This window comes from Pseudorca crassidens, chromosome 10 (genome assembly GCF_039906515.1).
Source record: "Pseudorca crassidens isolate mPseCra1 chromosome 10, mPseCra1.hap1, whole genome shotgun sequence".
NCBI classification, from domain to species: domain Eukaryota; kingdom Metazoa; phylum Chordata; class Mammalia; order Artiodactyla; family Delphinidae; genus Pseudorca; species Pseudorca crassidens.
This window is the reverse complement of record NC_090305.1, coordinates 55,245,423-55,266,344: the sequence shown is the minus strand read 5'-3', so window position 1 is coordinate 55,266,344 and position 20,922 is coordinate 55,245,423. Positions and strand designations below refer to the sequence as shown.

The window sequence follows — 20,922 nt, the reverse complement described above, 5'->3', positions numbered from 1 at the left end:
AAGTGAAGGTTACATTATTACAGAATTTAACAATACTTGAAAAGCACACCCAATTAGAAAATTATAGTGAGATTTTTTTCCTAATTACTAAATATTATAGAAAAAAGTCTTTAATTATGTAAATAATTTTATTCCTTAGGCCGGGTGAGAGCAAAGCTTTCAGCACCACTTGCTGGTATGGGAAATGCCAAGACAGATTCCAGAGGAAGAAGTCGAACAAAAATGGTGTCTCAGTCACAGCGTACGTATTGCCTATTAGTTCTCCCATATTTCTAATATGTTAGGATAAGCGTATTCCTTGTATGTTACTGTGTGAAGAGATTCACCAGTGGAAAAAGACAAAACTAATTTCAAAAAAGACAAGCCACATACTGAGTTCTTGTTCTGTACTTTAGGTTCATCATCACCTGACAAAAATGAAGGTATTTTTTTTTTTCAATGTTTTGGGTCAGTTGTTGTGCATGTTTTGGAATTTTTGGAGTGGGTGTTGTCTTGTCTTCGGTGTGTTATTAGGGCTGCATCATTGATATCTGCACTTAGTAAGAAAAACTTCATCTGCTATACAGACTTTTGCATGGAGATATTTTAAATAGCACAAATCTTTTAACATTAAGGTTTTCACAGTCTACTCAGAAACTTGTAAATGTGGAAAATTGTGCTTTTTAGAGGCAAAATAATTGCCATACGTTAGCATCAGATCTGGTTGCATCTAGCTAATGTTGTTCAAGGGCAGATATGTGGTATCTTTGTACTCTCCCTAAAATCTGTTAGAATGAAGTTAGCATTTTTGGCAGCTATATACTGATTCATAAAGAGGAAACAAATTGAAATGACCAGTTTTGTTATATTCCTTTTTAAATTTAAGATTTATGTTTTTGCTATTTCATTGGAAGCTGAGTTTCTCATAAGCACAATTATTAAAAAGCACAATTTTGAATTCTAGGTAAAATGAATGATCCATTCCTGTATATTCCAGAATAGTAATATATACACTTAAGGCATAATTAATTTCAAAGAGTTCACATTCCTTCTTTATCAAGAGATTTTCCTTAGCACATACCTCTTAGAACAGGAATTTTTTCTAGGGAGGTAATTCTGGGGTTCCTCTATATACTTGGCCATTTTGGAAAGAAATAGATGTAGCTATCTTCCACTGTTGTTCAGGTGACTCTTCCAGGATATAGATGCCCAATTTGTCTGTTTTTTTAACTTGATTCTTGAATCGTCGAATCAGGGAAAGGAGCTGGGCTTAGAGGGGGTCAGGGCAGTGATTAGACGAGTCCGGCCTAGCAGATTCTCCTCTTTCCAAAGTCAAAAAATCTAGACAGAGTAATGATGGGAGCACTCAACAGGAGTCCTAAAAATAAGCAGAAATCCTTAGTAAAATTGGTTTGCAAATTGAGGGTTATTTACAAATAGGAAAACATGGCAAATGCCCTCTGGGTGAGAGCTCTTCTCCCAACCAAATTAGGAATAGATCATACCACATTCTTCCCAGATCTTGTGTATTTTTAGGGTAACTGTTAAAGTAACTTAATCTTTAGCAGTATAGCATAGTAGTTTAGAGCCTTGCTATTCCAAATGGGGTGCCCAGACCAGCATCAGCATCACCTGGGAAATGTACAATCTCATGCCACCACAGATCTACTGAATTCAGTCTTTAACAAGATCATCAAGTGATTTGTGTTACAATCAAGTCTGAGAAGTATTGATTTAGATCATGGATTTGATCCATGGCTTTTCCAGGTTATTTAAAGTTGCTGTATTTCTATATACTTCTACTGTAACCAGTAAAATGAAGAGGATAATCTCACAGGATTGTTGTGAGAATTAAATTAGTATTTTGCCTGAGCACAAAGTATGTGCTATATATTTTAGCTGGTGAAATTGATGTCCTTGTTTTTCTTAACCTAATGTCAACTGAATTTTATACTCCTATTGTGCACTTCTTTGTTGTTATTTCTTATGGACTTCAGGAAGCAAAAATAACGGTGAAGTTGGGAAATTTAAAGCAGAAAGAAAAATAAAGGTAGCAACCAGAAACTGTCTGTATACAGCATCTTAATGATAAAACAATTTTATATGAGATATTTTACTGAGTTCTAAAGTAATACTAAGACTGAACTCATGGCAGAGATTCAAAGTGCTTTGTGTATGTTTTTTTAATATATTACTTAAGGAACTCCCTTTTAAGTGTATTATAACTACTGATCACTTCAAGAGAATATAGAATAATTTTTTTACATTTGGTTTTTCACTTTGAAACCCAATCCACAATACTTGAAATCCTCTCCTAGAGTGTGAGAACATAATGATAGATTTTTAGACCTAGTAGGATTTTAAGATCAGAAGACGTTCCCACCATAAAATCACTTAGATTTTAAATCATATTGGTGAGGTTTTTGTTTATCTGCCTGCTTATTTATTTGAATGACTGTTTTTTTCATTTCAAATTCTTTTGAAAAAAGATATTGTGGCCTTGTATAATTTGATGCAAGTTTCTTTACACATATTTGCACAGAAATATTGCTGTGCTCTCCATCTTCACTTTGCTTTTAGGTAATTCATTAGGGTTTGCATGGTCTTTTCCATATTTTTATATCACCATTTAGGAAAAAAAAAATCTCTTGGGTCAAAGCAGGTATGTTCTGATGGCTAACCAAAAATAAATAAAAACAGACCCAGTGGAGAGACTTCCAGACTTAAATGTTTACGTAAAGATTGTGTCTTTTGTTGTTGGTAGTGACTGATTACGTACAAATGATTGTACAGCCTGTCAGAAATTTTGTCTCTCCACCCCACCCCTCTACTGTTTGGTTTTTTTCCCCTGTGTGTCTTAAGAAAGATAAAACCTGTAGCTTTTTCATTTAATTTTTCTTCAGCTAGAAGATGTTGTTCTTCCTTACCTGTAGTTTTAAATTAAATGTTTAAATTATAAAAATTTAAACATTTAATTATTTAGATTTTAGACTATCAGTAGAAGAAAAGCTGAAGAATTTACATTTACTTTTGCACCTTCATTTCATCTGCTTTGTACATGAGTGTCTGATTTCAGTTTATCAGCTAAAAACTGCTAAATGTTCTGCTTTTGTTACAGACATCAATGGTTTTGGGATTTTTTTTTAAAGTTTGCTTTTTTTCCTTTAGAATTTTTTATTTTCTAAGAACTGATTAAAGCCTTCTTATTTCCATCTGCCATTCATTTTAAATCTGCTTCTTCCCTCTTCATGGATTATAACCCTTACCCTAATTCTGCCTTTACACTTGTTCAGGATCACAATCTGCTAATACCATTGGTGGTAAGAATATATAGACTTTATGTGTGCATCTGTTGTTTGATCACCTATTTTCATTATCAAGAATGGGTTCTATTCAGCAGAAATTCTTAACATTTAATATTATATCATTCTGTAGCCATTATTGGGGTAAAAATCACCAATTATGATTTTTCTTTGACCTGTCCTTATTTATTACCAAAACCCTGGGTTTTTAAAATTATCCATGTTGATGCCACAGATGTAAACATTCAAAAACGAAGGAGCTTTAGTAATGCCTTGAAAACATCTCATAAAAAGTATAAAATGGTAATTTGAAAACTTTAGGCAGCACAAGAGAAATTAGATATCTAATTCCAAACTTCATAAATTAGAGTATTTTCTAGTAGCATGCTATTCCCTAGGTACATCATACTCTTTTTCATCAACTGTGTGGTTTTTCTAGAAGAAATAATTAGCCTTGGTAGTTCTTTTGCTGGGGAAAGAGCCTTGATATTTTCTTCTAAGTATAAATAATTCCAAAATGGGTTGTAGGCACTGTAATTAACACGCTGTTGGTTGGGGCCAGGGCGACCATTGGAGAAGAGCGGGTAATGATTAACACTGCCAATTTTATTTCCCAGGAGAGGGCATGAATGAATTTAAATATATAGAGAGTGAGCTTGCATAGTTTTGATAAAGTCAATAAATCTAGAATAGGTAGCGTGATTACTCTGCTTCTATACTATATGTTTCCTCTCTGCTGAATAGATCCACATTTCAAGGAATTCTCCAGACTCCTACCAACACTGTCACCCCCTAAACTTACATTAGTTTTAACAGAATAACGTGTTGTATGTGTTCAGTTCATAATTTATACTTTTTATATTGTTGCAAGTGTTCCCATAAAATATTCCATCAGCTTATCTTGCATTGTGAGTTTGTAGCATGTTGGGTGTTTGGGTGTTTTGGTGTGTATGTTTAGTTTAGATGCTGCATGGAGAAAATAGGTGCCTTGTGAGTATCTCTAAGGTTATAACTGAAAGAAACTTGATTTAAAGATTCTTCATCTGAAATATCATGAAACAATTCAAATGACTCATCATTTTAAAGTACACTTGTATAATTTCCCTGCAACAATTTAGAATTCCTTCTACACAGATAGTAAATTGCTAACGTCATCGTAAACATTGATTTGTTTTACAGTATTGCTATAACCAGCGGAAGATGAGTTTCATTTTGTGTGCTAATAAAGTTTAGGAATTAAGCATGAGTTTAAATTGTATTCAGGAAGACCATGCCAAGAAAACGGTAGCCAGGGTCACAGATCAGCAGCCCATGAACCACATTCAGCCTGCCTCTATTCGTGTATTATTTGGTCTACACAACATAATAAAAATCAGGACATGTCAAAGCTTTCATTTAAAAAACAAAAAAGTCCCAAAATGTAGCCATTATTACCTCAAGACAGAGCTGGCTTGAACTAAAATGTCACCACTCCCTCCCTTACATTCAGCACTGCTCCCTGGTTGATGTTCCCTGCTTGTCCCCATTGGCTTTGACTCTTTAATCTTTGCTCTGTGCAAGTGAAGTGTCATTGGGTAAGATTATACCTGGTGAGCAGTGACTGTGGAGAAGTTCCCAGCAAAGAGGAAACGTTGCTTTCATGACGTTTTATTTAAGTGCAAGTTTAACTTTTATAATGCTACCATCCAGAATCTAGAGTTAAATTATACTTTGGAGTTATCTAGTTCATTTTCCTTTTCAATGCAGACAAAAAATATTTTGATTGACAAGGAGCTTATCCCCTTAAACACTAACGCGTGCAATTCTAGTTTAAAAGCATGTTTCTTAACTTTTTTTTTAACTCTTACCCCAATCTCTGAGATTTTGTCCAGCTCCCTTTCTCTGTCCCTGACCACGTATCCTTTGTCTTCCAAGACTGAAAATCACTAGTTTAGAAAGGGTCTGCCTTCTTTGACATTTATTTGCCCTTTAGTTGTGTTTTACCCTCAGTATACATCAACTTGGCAGACTGGCCACCCAAGACCCCTTCGCTATTTGAAGGCAAATAGCAAAATGCAAGTTTCTTTTTCAGCTGGCCTAACTTTGTAAACATTTAAAATTAAATCTTGTAAAAATTTTAAAATATACATAGTTGCAAGATAACCTTGTTATGCCCATTTAGAGGCATCTCAGCAGGCAAACTTTTAACAGGAAGCACATTTTCATTACCATATTCTTAACAAAAATGATAGCAATAATAGAATTATTAATTTTTTCCTTTTAAATATATAGCTTTAATATATAGCATTTTAACGTATAGCTTTAGCTGCATGAAATGTATTGTTAGATAAGTTTATTTCTTTGGAAATCTTTTCTACTATTTATGTTCTGAAAATCATAATAGTGTTGTCCTTATTAAACATAGCATCTTATACTCCCCAAACTGAAAATATATTTACATGATTTACCATTCAATCCTAGTATATATAGTATACCTTTTTATTCCAGGTTTTGAGTATATATAAACCTTCCTCAGTCTAACTCCTTTGAACTTAGAACTGCCATTCCATCACAGTTTTCTCAGGTGTACTTCTTGAATTTTTATCCTTTCAACAAGTTCTCTTGGAGTTCATATCTTAACATTTGTATGTGTGTTTGGTGTTTAGCTGGCAGCCGGTCTGGGTCTCCGGGAAGAGTTCTGACCACAACAGCCCTCTCCACTGTGAGCTCTGGTGTTCAAAGAGTCCTGGTCAATTCAGCCTCAGCACAGAAGAGAAGCAAGATACCACGAAGCCAGGGCTGTAGCAGAGAGGCTAGTCCATCTAGGCTCTCAGTGGGTAAGATTTTTGTGCAGAACTTGGGACCTTGTATTTCTTTAGTATTTCAGGCATTGAAGACTTCAATTTAGGCACTTTAAGTTAGAGAAAAACAACTTAAAATTCAAGGACAACTGATATATAGGTTAAAAATGGAATTAGATATCTTATCTTGAAAGTATAATTCATTTATATTTTAAATCTTTTTATTAGAAAAATATCATTTTACTCTTCTAATCACATACAAACTAGAAGACTGTATTCAAGAATTTTAATTGTATTCCTGGTAATGCTTCATCAAGAAAAGTTTCTTCTCAACCTTAGAAAAAACTTATTTATTAGTTTTTAAGAAAGAAAAGAATAGGGACTTATCTGCTGATCCAATGGTTGAGACTCTGCACTTCCACTGCAGGGGGCATGGTTTCGATCCCTGGTCGGGGAACTAAGATCCCGCATGCTGCATGGAGTGGCCAAAAAAAAAAAAAAGAAACAAAGAAAGAAAAGAATAAAACCAAAATATCAAAAATACAAACTCTATCTCCTGTTTACTCCCCTTCTGTGCTGCTGTTGCTTCATACCAGCCCGAAGCAGTCGTATTCCTCGACCAAGTGTGAGCCAAGGGTGCAGCCGGGAAGCCAGTCGGGAGAGCAGCAGGGATACGAGTCCTGTTCGCTCTTTTCAGCCCCTTGGTAAGTGTTTGGGCAGGTGTGAGGCATATTGCTTCACTGTTGTGTTCCTACCATCTGATAACCTCAACACACCCTGGATTTAGTTGATGATTTCTTCAACTGTATCTTTTCCTCTATCTCTTTTCTTTTTAAGGACAGTCAGAAGGAAATTATATGTTTGGGCAATTCCTTTGACATTTATCTGTCTTAAATGAGCAAGTTAGACATTGGATAAACAAATTGCCTTCATAATCAAGTAAATATCATACAGATTTAAACTACAGAATATTGAATTCAAGATTTTTCTTAACAAATATCCCTATAAAATTTAAAGACAATATTTAAATATTTACTCTTAAGTGAAATATGGACTATTTAGTTTGATAAAAATAAAGACTTTTGTCCTTTTTAGCAGAAATATTAACATTTCACCTTAGATATTTCAGATACTAGAAAGAATGAACTTATTAAAATAGGAGGGATTAATATTTTTACAGTATTTTACAATTTAACAACATTTCCCATGCATTAGCTTCTATCATGTCATTGCTGTGAAACCTGTCTGTCCCTGATTATAGAGATTTTATTATATCCTTGATTATAATACTATATTTACCTCAATTATAAAAATATTAAATGATTTTTAAAAAACTAAATATTTTAGAGTAATTGGAGAGGCAGAATTTTTTACGTTGAAAATCTTTAGAATTTCTGTGTGGTCCTCAGCATTTTTTTTTTTTTTTTTTTTTTTAAACATCTTTATTGGAGTATAATTGCTTTACAATGGTATGTTAGTTTCAGCTTCACAACAAAATGAATCAGTTATATATATACATATGTTCCCATATCTCTTCCCGCTTGCGTCTCCCTCCCTCCCACCCTCCCTATCCCACCCCTCCAGGCGGTCACAAAGCACCGAGCTGATCTCCCTGTGCTATGCGGCTGCTTCCCACTAGCTATCTACCTTACGTTTGGTAGTGTATATATGTCCATGCCTCTTTATCGCTTTGTCACCGTTTACCCTTCCCCCTCCCCATAGCCTTAAGTCCATTCTCTAGTAAGTCTGTGTCTTTATTCCTGTTTCACCCCTAGGTTTTTCATGACATTTTTTTTTTCTTAAATTCCATATATATGTGTTAGCATACGGTATTTGTCTCTCTCTTTCTGACTTACTTCACTCTGTATGACAGACTCTAGGTCTATCCACCTCATTACAAATAGCTCAATTTCGTCTCTTTTTATGGCTGAGTAATATTCCATTGTATATATGTGCCACATCTTCTTTATCCATTCATCCGATGATGGACACTTAGCTTGTTTCCATCTCTGGGCTATTGTAAATAGAGCTGCAATGAACATTTTGGTACATGACTCTTTTTGAATTATGGTTTTCTCAGGGTATATGCCCAGTAGTGGGATTGCTGGGTCATATGGTAGTTCTATTTGTAGCTTTTTAAGGAACCTCCATACTGTTCTCCACAGTGGCTGTATCAATTTACATTCCCACCAACAGTGTAAGAGGGTTCCCTTTTCTCCACACCCTCTCCAGCATTTATTGTTTCTAGATTTTTTGATGATGGCCATTCTGACTGGTGTGAGATGATATCTCATTGTCGTTTTGATTTGCATTTCTCTAATGATTAGTGATGTTGAGCATTCTTTCATGTGTTTGTTGGCACTCTGTATATCTTCTTTGGAGAAATGTCTGTTTAGGTCTTCTGCCCATTTTTGGATTGGGTTGTTTGTTTTTTTGTTATTAAGCTGCATGAGCTGCTTATAAATTTTGGAGATTAATCCTTTGTCAGTTGCTTCATTTGCAAATATTTTCTCCCATTCTGAGGGTTGTCTTTTGGTCTTCTTTATGGTTTCCTTTGCTGTGCAAAAGCTTTTAAGTTTCATTAGGTCCCATTTGTTTACTTTTGTTTTTATTTCCATTTCTCTAGGAGGTGGGTCAAAAAGGACCTTGCTGTGATTTATGTCATAGAGTGTTCTGCCTATGTTTTCCTCTAAGAGTTTGATAGTTTCTGGCTTTACATTTAGGTCTTTAATCCATTTTGAGCTTATTTTTGTGTATGGTGTTAGGGAGTGATCTAATCTCATACTTTTACATGTAGCTGTCCAGTTTTCCCAGCACCACTTATTGAATAGGCTGTCCTTTCTCCACTGTACATTTCTGCCTCCTTTGTCAAAGATAAGGTGACCATATGTGCGTGGGTTTATCTCTGGGCTTTCTATCCTGTTCCATTGATCTATATTTCTGTTTTTATGCCAGTAACATACTGTCTTGATTACTGTAGCTTTGTAGTATAGTCTGAAGTCAGGAAGCCTGATTCCTCCAGCTCCATTTTTCGTTCTCAAGATTGCTTTGGCTATTCGGGGTCTTTTGTGTTTCCATACAAATTGTGAAATTTTTTGTTCTAGTTCTGTGAAAAATGCCAGTGGTAGTTTCATAGGGATTGCATTGAATCTGTAGATTGCTTTGGGTAGTAGAGTCATTTTCACAATGTTGATTCTTCCAATCCAAGAACATGGTATATCTCTCCATCTATTTGTATCATTTTTAATTTCTTTCATCAGTGTCTTATAATTTTCTGCATACAGGTCTTTTGTCTCCTTAGGTAGGTTTATTCCTAGGTATTTTATTCTTTTTGTTGCAATGGTAAATGGGAGTGTTTTCTTGATTTCACTTTCAGATTTTTCATCCTTAGTGTATAGGAATGCCAGAGATTTCTGTGCATTAATTTTGTATCCTGCTACTTTACCAAATTCATTGATTAGCTCTAGTAGTTTTCTGGTAGCATCTTTAGGATTCTCTATGTATAGGATCATGTCATCTGCAAACAGTGACAGCTTTACTTCTTCTTTTCCGATTTGGATTCCTTTTATTTCCTTTTCTTCTCTGATTGCTGTGGCTAAAACTTCCAAAACTATGTTGAATAATAGTGGTGAGAGTGGGCAACCTTGTCTTGTTCCTGATCTTAGTGGAAATGCTTTCAGTTTTTCACCATTGAGGACGATGTTGGCTGTGGGTTTGTCATATATGGCCTTTATTGTTGAGGAAAGTTCCCTCTATGCCTACTTTCTGCAGGGTTTTTATCATAAATGGGTGTTGAATTTTGTCAAAAGCTTTCTCTGCATCTATTGAGATGATCATATGGTTTTTCTCCTTCAATTTGTTAATATGGTGTATCACGTTGATTGATTTGCGTATATTGAAGAATCCTTGCATTCCTGGAATAAACCCCACTTGATCATGGTGTATGATCCGTTTAATGTGCTGTTGGATTCTGTTTGCTAGTATTTTGTTGAGGATCTTTGCATCTATGTTCATCAGTGATATTGGCCTGTAGTTTTCTTTCTTTGTGACATCCTTGTCTGGTTTTGGTATCAGGGTGATGGTGGCCTCGTAGAATGAGTTGGGGAGTGTTCCTCCCTCTGCTATATTTGGGAAGAGTCTGAGAAGGATAGGTGATAGCTCTTCTCTAAATGTTTGATAGAATTCGCCTGTGAAGCCATCTGGTCCTGGGCTTTTGCTTGTTGGAAGATTTTTAATCACAGTTTCAATTTCAGTGCTTGTGATTGGTCTGTTCATATTTTCTATTTCTTCCTGATTCAGTCTTGGCAAGTTGTGCCTTTCTAAGAATTTGTCCATTTCTTCCAGGTTGTCCATTTTATTGGCATAGAGTTGCTTGTAGTAATCTCTCATGATCTTTTGTATTTCTGCAGTGTCAGTTGTTACTTCTCCTTTTTCATTTCTAATTCTATTGATTTGAGTCTTCTCCCTTTTTTTCTTGATGAGTCTAGCTAATGGTTTATCAATTTTGTTTATCCTTTCAAAGAACCAGCTTTTAGTTTTATTGATCTTTGCTATCGTTTCCTTCATTTCTTTTTCATTTATTTCTGATCTGATTTTTATGATTTCTTTCCTCCTGCTAACTTTGGGGTTTTTTTGTTCTTCTTTCTCTAATTGCTTGAGGTGCAAGGTTAGGTTGTTTATTCGAGATGTTTCCTGCTTCTTAAGGTGGGCTTGTATTGCTATAAACTTCCCCCTTAGAACTGCTTTTGCTGCATCCCACAGGTTTTGGGTCGTTGTGTCTCCATTGTCATTTGTTTCTAGGTATTTTTTGATTTCCTCTTTGATTTCTTCAGTGATCACTTCATTATTAAGTAGTGTATTGTTTAGCCTCCATGTGTTTGTATTTTTTACAGATCTTTTCCTGTAATTGATATCTATTCTCATGGCGTTGTGGTCAGAAAAGATACTTGATACAATTTCAATTTTCTTAAATTTACCAAGGCTTGATTTGTGACCTAAGATATGATCTATCCTGGAGAATGTTCCATGGGCACTTGAGAAAAATGTGTATTCTGTTGTTTTTGGATGGAGTGTCCTGTAAATATCAATTAAGTCCATCTTGTTTAATGTATCATTTAAAGCTTGTGTTTCCTTATTTATTTTCATTTTGGATGATCTGTCCATGGGTGAAAGTGGGGTGTTTAAGTCCCCTACTATGAATGTGTTACTGTCGATTTCTCCTTTTATGGCTGTTAGTATTTGCCTTATGTATTGAGGTGCTCCTATGTTGGGTGCATAAATATTTCCAATTGTTATATCTTCTTCTTGGATCGATCCCTTGATCATTATGTAGTGTCCTTCTTTGTCTCTTTTAATAGTCCTTATTTTAAAGTCTATTTTGTCTGATATGAGAATTGCTACTCCAGCTTTCTTTTGGTTTCCATTTGCATGGAATATCTTTTTCCATCCCCTTACTTTCAGTCTGTATGTGTCTCTAGGTCTGAAGTGGGTCTCTTGTAGACAGCATATATATGGGTCTTGTTTTTGTATCCATTCAGCTAATCTGTGTCTTTTGGTGGGAGCATTTAGTCCATTTACATTTAGGGTAATTATCGATATGTATGTTCCTATTCCCATTTTCTAAGTTGTTTTGGGTTCGTTATTATAGGTCTTTTCCTTCTCTTGTGTTTCTTGCCTAGAGAAGATCCTTTAGCATTTGTTGTAAAGCTGGTTTGGTGGTGCTGAACTCTCTCAGCTTTTGCTTATCTGTAAAGGTTTTAATTTCTCCATCAAATCTGAATGAGATCCTTGCTGGGTAGAGTAGTCTTGGCTGCAGGTTTTTCTCCTTCATCACTTTCAGTATGTCTTGCTAGTTGTTTGGCATAGGATGTCCAGCACTGTAGCTTGCTGGTCGTTGAGTGAAGCTGGGTGCTGGCGTTGAGATGGAGATCTCTCGGAGATTTTTGCTGTTTGATATTATGTGCAGCTGGGAGGCCTCTTGTGGACCAGTGTCCTGAAGTTGGTTCTCCCACCTCAGAGGCACAGCACTGACTCCTGGCTGCAGCACCAAGAGCCTTTCATCCACAGGGCTCCTTAATTTGGGATGATTCGTTGTCCATTCAGGTATTCCACAGATGCAGGGTATATCAAGTTGATTGTGGAGCTTTAATCCGCTGCTTCTGAGGCTGCTGGGAGAGATTTCCCTTTCTCTTCTTTGTTCTCACAGTTCCCAGGGGCTCAGCTTTGGATTTGGCCCCGCCTGTGCGTGTAGGTCGCTGGAGGGCGTCTGTTCTTTGCTCAGACAGGACGGGGTTAAAGGAGCCGCTGATTCGGAGGCTCTGGCTCACTCAGGCCGGAGGGTAGGGAGGGTCACGGAGTGTGGGGCGGGCCTGCGGCGGCAGAGGCCAGCATGACGTTGCAGCCTGAGGCGCGCCGTGTGTTCTCCCGGGGGAGTTGTCCCTGGATCCCGGGACCCCGGCAGTGGCGGGCTGCACAGGCTCCCCGGAAGGGCGTGTGGCTAGTGACCTGTGTTCGCACACAGGCCTCCTGGTGGCGGCAGCAACGGCCCTAGCGTCTCATGCCTGTCTCTGGGCTCCGCACTTCTAGCCGCGGCTCGCGCCCGTCCCTGGAGCTCTCTCAAGCAGCGTTCTTAATCCCCTCTCCTCGTGCACCAGGAAACAAAGAGGGACGTAAAAGTCTCTTGCCTCTTCGGCAGGGGCAGGTCCAGACTTTTCCCCGGACTCTCTCCCGGCTAGCCGCGGTGCACTAACGCCCTGCAGGCTGTGTTCACGCCGCCAACCTCAGTCCTCTCCCGGCGCTCCGACAAAAGCCGGACCCTCAGCTTCCAGTCCCGCCTGCCCCGGCGGGCGAGCAGACAAGCCTCTCGGCTGGCGAGTTCCGGTCGGCCCGATCCTCTGCGCTGGAATCTGTCCGCTTTGCCCTCCGCACCCCTGTTGCTGTGCTCTCCTCCGCGACTCCCAAGCTCCCCCACTCCGCCTCCCGAAGTCTCCACCCGCGAAGGGCCTTCCTAGTGTCGGTCCTCAGCATTTTAACTAATACTTTGTTTATATGCACTTACTTATAGCCATTTCAGGTTTTTTCTTTTAATTCCATAAAATGTAGGTTACTGTAATACTTAAGAGAGTTGCACTTCAGACTTTGTGATACTTATGTAGAACATAGTTCCACTCATTATTTATTGGAATTATTATTTTCTTCAATAGACACGTTAGTATAGAATTTCTAGAGATTAATTTCTAGTTCTTTGGGCCATTTGGCTCAACCATATCACTACTAGACTATCCTGTACTGACCCTTTGAGCTAGGAACTCAGGCAGGGGTATCCTCAACCCTTGTTTGTGTTCCAGTCCCAGGTGCCAAAGAGTTTCCTTCTGTACTCTGCCAGAGGTAGATTTAGTTCATGTACAATATACAGTAGGCTTAGTCTGTAGAGTATCCGTGTATGTGTGTGTATACATGCACACACACATACATATACATATATATATGGTACATCCTCATGCATATGTGTTTAAAAATGAAATAAATCTTACATTTGTATAAAGTAAGCATGCCACCTTGAAGAGTCAAAGGAAATAGAGTGGGTGGGTGATAGTTTAAGAGCATATGTTCTAGGGTCAGATGGCCTGGTTGATACCCCAGCTCTGTAGCTGTTTTATACCTGGGTTTTTCCTTATCTGTAAAGCTAGAATAATAATAGCATGTAGTTCTTAGCATTGCTTTGAAGACACTGTAAAGGAGAGAATACATGAAAACTGTCCCTCAGAGCAGTGTTTACACACGGTGAGCACGTGGTTATCACGGTCATCGTCACTGCTGCAACTGCTCTTCCCAGTCTTCGCCCTGGAACAGTGCTTGCTTACCTACAGTTAGTTGTGTGACACATCAGTGGCAAGGATCTTAGGTTTTTTTAACAGTATAATACTTATATTTATATAATGTACAATTAGTAGAAAATGTGAGATATCGGGAAGAAACAAAAATAGGTTTCTGTACCATTTAAAAGTGTACAATAGTCAGAGATTAGAGGAAATTTATAACCAACTTCTAATTACTTAAAAAATAAACATGTTAATGTGCCTTTTTTTTAAAACATCTTTACTGGAGTATAATTGCTTTACAATGTTGTGTTAGTTTCTGCTTTATAATAAAGTAAGAACTTATACATATATCCCCCATCCCCTCCCTTTTGCTCCCTCCCACCCTCCCTATCCCACTCCTCTAGGTGGTCATGCCTAATTTTTAAAGAGATACGTTGTTTAGTCATTGATCTAGATTTATCTCAAAGCTGCCATTTGGCAATTTAAATCATTTAAATTTTATTATTAAAGGAGGCAGTTTTCCCAATTGTGATGAAACATCCTATTTGGTTTAAAGGTGGTTAAACCTTTTAATCATATAGTTTTAGAAGAATTGAATTTTGTAGCCCTTTATTTACATATGGATATTGCATAGTAAAGGTAGCAGATTAGTCCTGTTTATTACACAGAGATGAAGATAGCATTCCCAGAAATCAGATTGTCCTTTTCATTCCCATTTTCTGCCATATTTGCCTACATTTTTCTCTTTCTTTATTTGGTGAATCCTTTTGTCACCTCTGACTTGAATATGGCCATTCAGCAGATGAATCCCATAGCTTGCCATTTATTCAGTTGTAACACAAGGCCAGCATCAGGGTCCTAAAACACCAGAAATAAATCAGGGCTAAACAAAGATGAACTCTGGAACTCACACTCTTAGTTTCCATCTGTTTCTGGAACCCAGATTCAAAAAAAGGCTTACATTATTACAAGCACATGAGTGTTATCTTCAGCCACAGATAGCTATTGATTTCAAAAGGTTTTCAAAATTTTTTCATCTATTAAAGCATTTCCATATTGCTTCAACTCTTCCTTATCATTTTAGAAATTATTCTGTTGGGTAAAATTAAAACTATATATTAGTATGTTTTACTAATGATACCAATCACCTTTCAGGGTCTGTTAAACATTTTATGCAACATTCTCTCTTTAATCCTATCTCTCAATCTTTTTGATCATTTTCTTACTCATTAAGGTCCTGTGGCAAAGGAAAGAGTAATTCATGTAATAAAAGTATTTTAACTGTTCTCATTAATATATCTGAAGCAGAGTAACTTTTAAAATGAGTAATATGTTTCATTAAATAATAAAATGATTTTTTCCTGGCTTATTTGTTTGTGTGTGTAAGAAAAAGACTGACTTTATGATGTTATGAAAATCAAGATTTTAAGATCTAAAATTTTAAATATCCTAAATTTAGATTTAGAGAGATGTCATAAATATAAGAAGTCACAAGTTTCTAGGTTTTTTGATTAAATTGTTAATACTCCCCTTTTTTGGTGCTCAAAATATGCTTTGATATTTAAATAATCTACTGAATGCAGAACTTATATACTGTGAACCATTATAGAAAACATTTATGTTAACATAAATGAGGTATGTTATCTTTTAAACAATGTAAAGATGGTATGTGTACTATTTAAGAGCAAAGGCCTTGAAAGACTACAAATACTGAGGTGTGGCCTTGATCAAATTAATTAACTTTTCTCTGTGCTTTAGTGTAGCTATTTGTAAAATTGAATAGTAACAACTGCCTCACTGGGTTCAGGATTAGAGGAGATGGGATTATTATTGGTTACTATTTACCATAGTGGTTTTTTTTTTGAAACTACAGTGTTCATTTTTTTGTCTCATGCTTGTACTTTTGACATTTCCTTCCATTTGAATACTTACTTTTTTGTCTCCTGTGAGCTTATGTCTGTCCCCTTAGGTGTAAGATCTGTTGTGTGTCAAGGAAGATATTGCAATGCAAGTGTTCAGTTGCCCTAGTCTAAGGCAATATTCTGATCCTTAACTATTAATAGTAATACCATTGTGAACTAACTCTCCTGGCCTGACTGTAGTGCTGCCACTATTCCTTGTTTCTGTAGTAATAGATGAGGTTTGTATGGTCCTGTTATTCCAGCCTCCAGACACCATTCCAGATCTACTGGTGCCCTCTACGCCCCCGATGTGTATGGGGCCTCAGGTGAAGGATGAGTACATTTTCACTATCATCTGTGCATTCATCTTAAGTTTTTTGTCCTTGTCAGTTTCCATTGAGTAATCATGTTTTAAAATTGATTTGTTTTATTTACATTTAATTTGTTGGAGAATAAGTCATTTGTGGGTTTTTAAAAAAATCTTCCCCCAAGTAACTTTTTTCCCTTTGGCAATCTTATTTGAACATTTTTCTCACTGGAGATGGGCATTTTTCTTTTGTATAACCTAAGTTATGTCATTTTAAAATATAAAAATTGTTTTATGTTCTCAGTTATGTACTTCATCTTTGTATATATGTTTAAAAAAAAAAACCAAAATGGTGGATGAAGTGTTTTAATTGTAAATGATGATATGTTGTAGACAGTAGTTGAGAGGAAGAACCCATCTATGGTTTGTCTTTACATACCTCAGAGTGTCGGGCAATAGTAGGTCCTTGACAAATATCAAATGATACATCTTAGTTACAGAATGAATCAGCCTGTCTTGAAAGAGAAGAGATAATAATTGGAGGGGTTTTCCCTTGTAAATTCCTGGCGTGCCTTCCTTGAGCTCCCTAATCGTTACTGGTTTGAGAATTGATCTTTGTTCTGGGCTACTCTGTGGCTCAAGCAAACAGATGAGATTTGCCTGACTGATAGAGCTAGATTAATTACAGGGCTGTAGACTTGCAAGCCCTTAGTTGGCCAGCCATGCTTTCTTCTATCTTCTGGTGAAAAGTATATCATAGCTACTATTCTTTAAATTTACTTCCCACGCACTGTCAGTGATTTTAATTGCCTTTGCCCTTTTATTTGACTAAAAATAAATGTACCCAGAGAATACAGTATTGCTTTTAAAATGCTTTGCCCCATTGGTTTTTTTTTCCTCCTCTTAAGGATCTTAAAGTTTCCAACGTGACCCCGTTACATTTATGGCTCTCTCAAAGCTATTTTCCTTCTTCTGATGAATTAGGTCCAGGGTATGGGATCAGCCAATCAAGCCGACTGTCATCCTCTGTCAGTGCCATGCGAGTCCTGAACACAGGTTCCGACGTGGAGGAGGCAGTAGCAGATGCCTTGGTACTTTTCTCCATTTCCTTATCTTTACAGATGTTCCAACTGTGAAACTAATGTATGAGTGAGCCAATCCACAAGTGTGGGAAAGGAGATGGGAAAATTCTTGGTATTAAATCTAGGAAGATCAAATGTGGGCAATGTAAAAAGCAAAACAGTATAATTAATTCTTGATCTTTATTAATTGCCAAATTTTTAAGCCAGGGCCCATAGTAATTGATGTGATATCAGGAATATAAATATTGATATTGTTAATATGGTGATGTTTTTTATGTACTGTAATACACTGAGAATAAAGGCAGATAGATTAGTATATAAATATGTACACTACAAGTATGTAATTTCAAGTTTAGCTTAACCTTGGGTATTTAGGGATTGTTTTAGTTTGGGGTACAGTTTTGTTTAGTCTTTATTTATTTGTATTTTCTGAGCTGAGAGAAAGTACACCTTCAAAACAACTTATATTTAAGATATCTTTCTGGCTCTTTATACCTGACACATTAAACAGTGAGGCTTAAAAACATAATCCGTAGATCTATGATGGTTTGTCAGAAGAGTGCTGTTCAGATATCACTGTGGTTTTTCTCACTTAAAATTATGAAGGAAGTATTAGAAACAGTGATTATAATTGCTTTTTCCTTTTTCCCAAGTCAATTCAACATGATAATTTCTCTTTCAAGTTATGATATTAATCCTATATTTGAGAAGTAAGCATTTACTCAGTTTTTTACACAGAACTTATAAAGGTGTCATCTTTGTTTTGAAATTTAAAAATACATTATGCCTTTTAAAACCACATATCACCTCTTAACCAGTGTTGATACAATATTTGCCACATATATTTGAAAAACAAGTTTTTAAAAATATTCATTGATCATAGCTATAATATATTAAATGTAATCACGTGCAGTTCTGTTCTAACAGTCTGTATGTGCTGAATTTTTCTCTTTACCTTAGCCATCTGACTTTTCTAATCAGTACAACTAAGTAGGAACTTTGTTCTCTTGAGCTTGGGACATATTGATCACATCTTCTTCTGGTGATATTAAATTAGTCATACGTTTTAAATTTACTATTCCTCATCAGTGTATTTCTCAAATTATGTTTTTTAGTTTCTTGTAAATGGATGATTTACTAGTTAAATTCTGCTCGCATAAATTTTATGAATTGAATGGATTATTCTTGAACTATTACTTGTTATAAGATGTTGTATTTGATTTATATGAGGAATATTTAGCCACCAGGGCTAAAAGCTGAATCCCAATCATTTGATTGTGAATACTTCCATTATTTGCATAACATAGATATTCCAGTTATAACTATCGGTTTTTAGGAAAAGACTATCCAACTATTAAGTCTAATTGGACCTAGGGAAAATCATAGAAATAAAATTAACTTTGGAAACAACAAAAGGATCCAAATAGGAAGAAGACTTGAGTTTCTTTGGAAAACTGGTTATGGGAGTATTTCTGTAGCTTAGATTTTTTTCTTTGGACTAAAGGATATTGACAAGTTAAAGATATATTCTCCTAATAAGCAGTTCTTATGTATCTATATATTTTAAAAGTTAATGTTTCTAATTATGGGCATTGTTTATGCCTACTTCACTGTGCTGTTTAGCAAAATGTTTTTCATTATTTTCAATTTTTCTCTTTAAAAATCTGCTCTCAGCTCTTAGGAGACATACGGACTAAGGTATAGACATTGCTGTTTTCTGACATCTTATGATACCATAACTTTTTTTTCTTTCCTTCATCAGTTTAACAGATGATAGTCTTCTATAAAAAATTCAAATGGAAGTAATAAAATCCTTAGATACATATCATTTTTCTGTATATATGATTATATGATTATCAGCAGGGAGATAGTGCTTAAACAGAGTGTCCTATGGGGGTTCTCATCCTTTAAGCCTGATTACTTTATACAAATGCGATGATGTCATCGACACTGATGTCTATAACAAAACTGGTCTTGAAGACCAACACAGGAAATACCACATTTTTGCCATTCTAAATTAAGTTGGTGCCTCTAAAATCAATTTAGTGATGGGAATGTCATTATAAAACTATTTTTAATTGAGTTCAAATTATATTTCTTTTAGATTTTAAACTTGGAGAATTTAAGTCACCTGGAGCTGTGTAAAATTATTGTGCTTAAATGTTTCTTAGAAATATCCACTGCTCACCAGCCTAAATTCAAATATCAGGTTACATAAAGATTTATAATTCTTCCAAAGAAATCTCAAATAAGCTATTTATTCTGTCTCATTTCACTTTTAATATTCAAAGTAAAATTAGCAGTTACATTTATTAAATAATAAGCTTCAGATGTAAAGAAATCAAAGGAATCTAAATATGCTTTCTCATAAATATTGAAATAGACAGTATAGACACATTGGGAAGAACATGGAGGACCCTCCAGGAGCTTGCCTCCTAAAAGGAAGAGTAAGCAAAACAGGATGTCATCATTCTCCGTATTTTACTTCTCTAGGAAATGTCAGCGTTGCATACAAGAGAAGAAAGAGTGGCAAGACAAGTGATAGTAGAAGTGAAAGGAGAATAGAGGAAAGAGAAGGTTGAGAGACAGAAAAAAATAGAACTTTACATGGGGAAAAATGTTTTTCTGATCCATTGCCCATTTTCTGATCCATTCTCATCCTTTAAAAAGGTAGTAATTTCTTCTTAACAACTCAGAATTTTAGTACAGAGTCCATTCGTTTATACTCTTGTAGTTCTTTTTGGTTTTCCTGAAAAAAGAAAAGGAAGAACCCCATGTTTTTAGTGCTCCCCACTTTACATATCTGACTTCCATACAGTAGTCTTATTCTGCTTTTATCACTCGCCATAGTTAAAGAATATTTCATCATCTACTAACTCCTAAAACATGTTTTTTGAAGAAAAACTAAATATCAACATTTTATTATTACAATGATTAGCAGCATGCTTTACACTGATTTTTAAACAAAAACCAGTCTTTTTATCGTCAGTAGAAATTTGTGAAATACCAGCATATTATTTTAGCTACCACTAATGAGAGTCTTTATGTGTAACAGAAAAAACCTGCTCGAAGAAGATATGAATCATATGGGATGCATTCAGATGATGATGCCAACAGCGATGCATCCAGTGCTTGTTCAGAACGCTCCTATAGCTCTCGGAATGGTAGTATTCCTACATACATGAGGCAGACAGAAGATGTGGCAGAAGTCCTCAACAGATGTGCTAGCTCCAACTGGTCAGAAAGGAAAGAAGGCCTCCTGGGTCTGCAGAACTTACTAAAAAATCAGAGAACGCTAAGGTGAGTTATATTGTCTTTAAAATAATTGTCCTGTCTGGTTAGGACAGGACAATTGACTTGACTTGACTTTTTCATAACACTTTAAAGATACTGGTATGGGCTCATACGTGTCCTGAATTCAGAAGGTGGCATCAAAATATTTTCCCAAGCCTTAATCCTTTAGGACCATCTATACTATTGTTACTTTTAAAAGTTTTAATTAACTTGCTCTATTTAAAGAAACTTTCTAAAAGGAAACTTTTTATTCACAAATAGATGTTAAATGAAAAATGTTATTAATTTTTTTAATGAAAATAAATAATAAAATATGCATAATATTAAAGCTGACTCATTATTAAAATTCATTCCTGATAAGTTTTTCAGTGAGATGAAAGAATATTTATGCTCATTTGGAAATGAAGGTATATTCTTGATGTTTGTGTAATATTTGGATCTTGGTATAGTATGAAAT

At 35.8% G+C, this 20,922-nt stretch overlaps 1 protein-coding gene across 39 annotated transcripts in view; it reads left to right on the top strand.

Annotated features, from left to right (window-relative positions):
* CLASP2 (cytoplasmic linker associated protein 2) overlaps nt 1–20,922 on the top strand; it is a 189,798-nt gene that overhangs the window by 121,856 nt on the left and 47,020 nt on the right. For 8 of the 39 annotated variants that reach the window (XM_067753641.1, XM_067753640.1, XM_067753680.1 and 5 more), the window contains 9 exons: nt 140–241; nt 396–422; nt 3,273–3,299; nt 5,927–6,097; nt 6,658–6,765; nt 16,046–16,108; nt 17,074–17,180; nt 18,846–18,869; nt 20,227–20,471. In XM_067753641.1, the coding sequence (XP_067609742.1) occupies nt 140–241; nt 396–422; nt 3,273–3,299; nt 5,927–6,097; nt 6,658–6,765; nt 16,046–16,108; nt 17,074–17,180; nt 18,846–18,869; nt 20,227–20,471 (874 nt within the window). The remainder of the gene's footprint in view (nt 1–139; nt 242–395; nt 423–3,272; nt 3,300–5,926; nt 6,098–6,657; nt 6,766–16,045; nt 16,109–17,073; nt 17,181–18,845; nt 18,870–20,226; nt 20,472–20,922) is intronic. The other 31 variants (XM_067753653.1, XM_067753648.1, XM_067753646.1 and 28 more) reach the window with 10 other exon arrangements.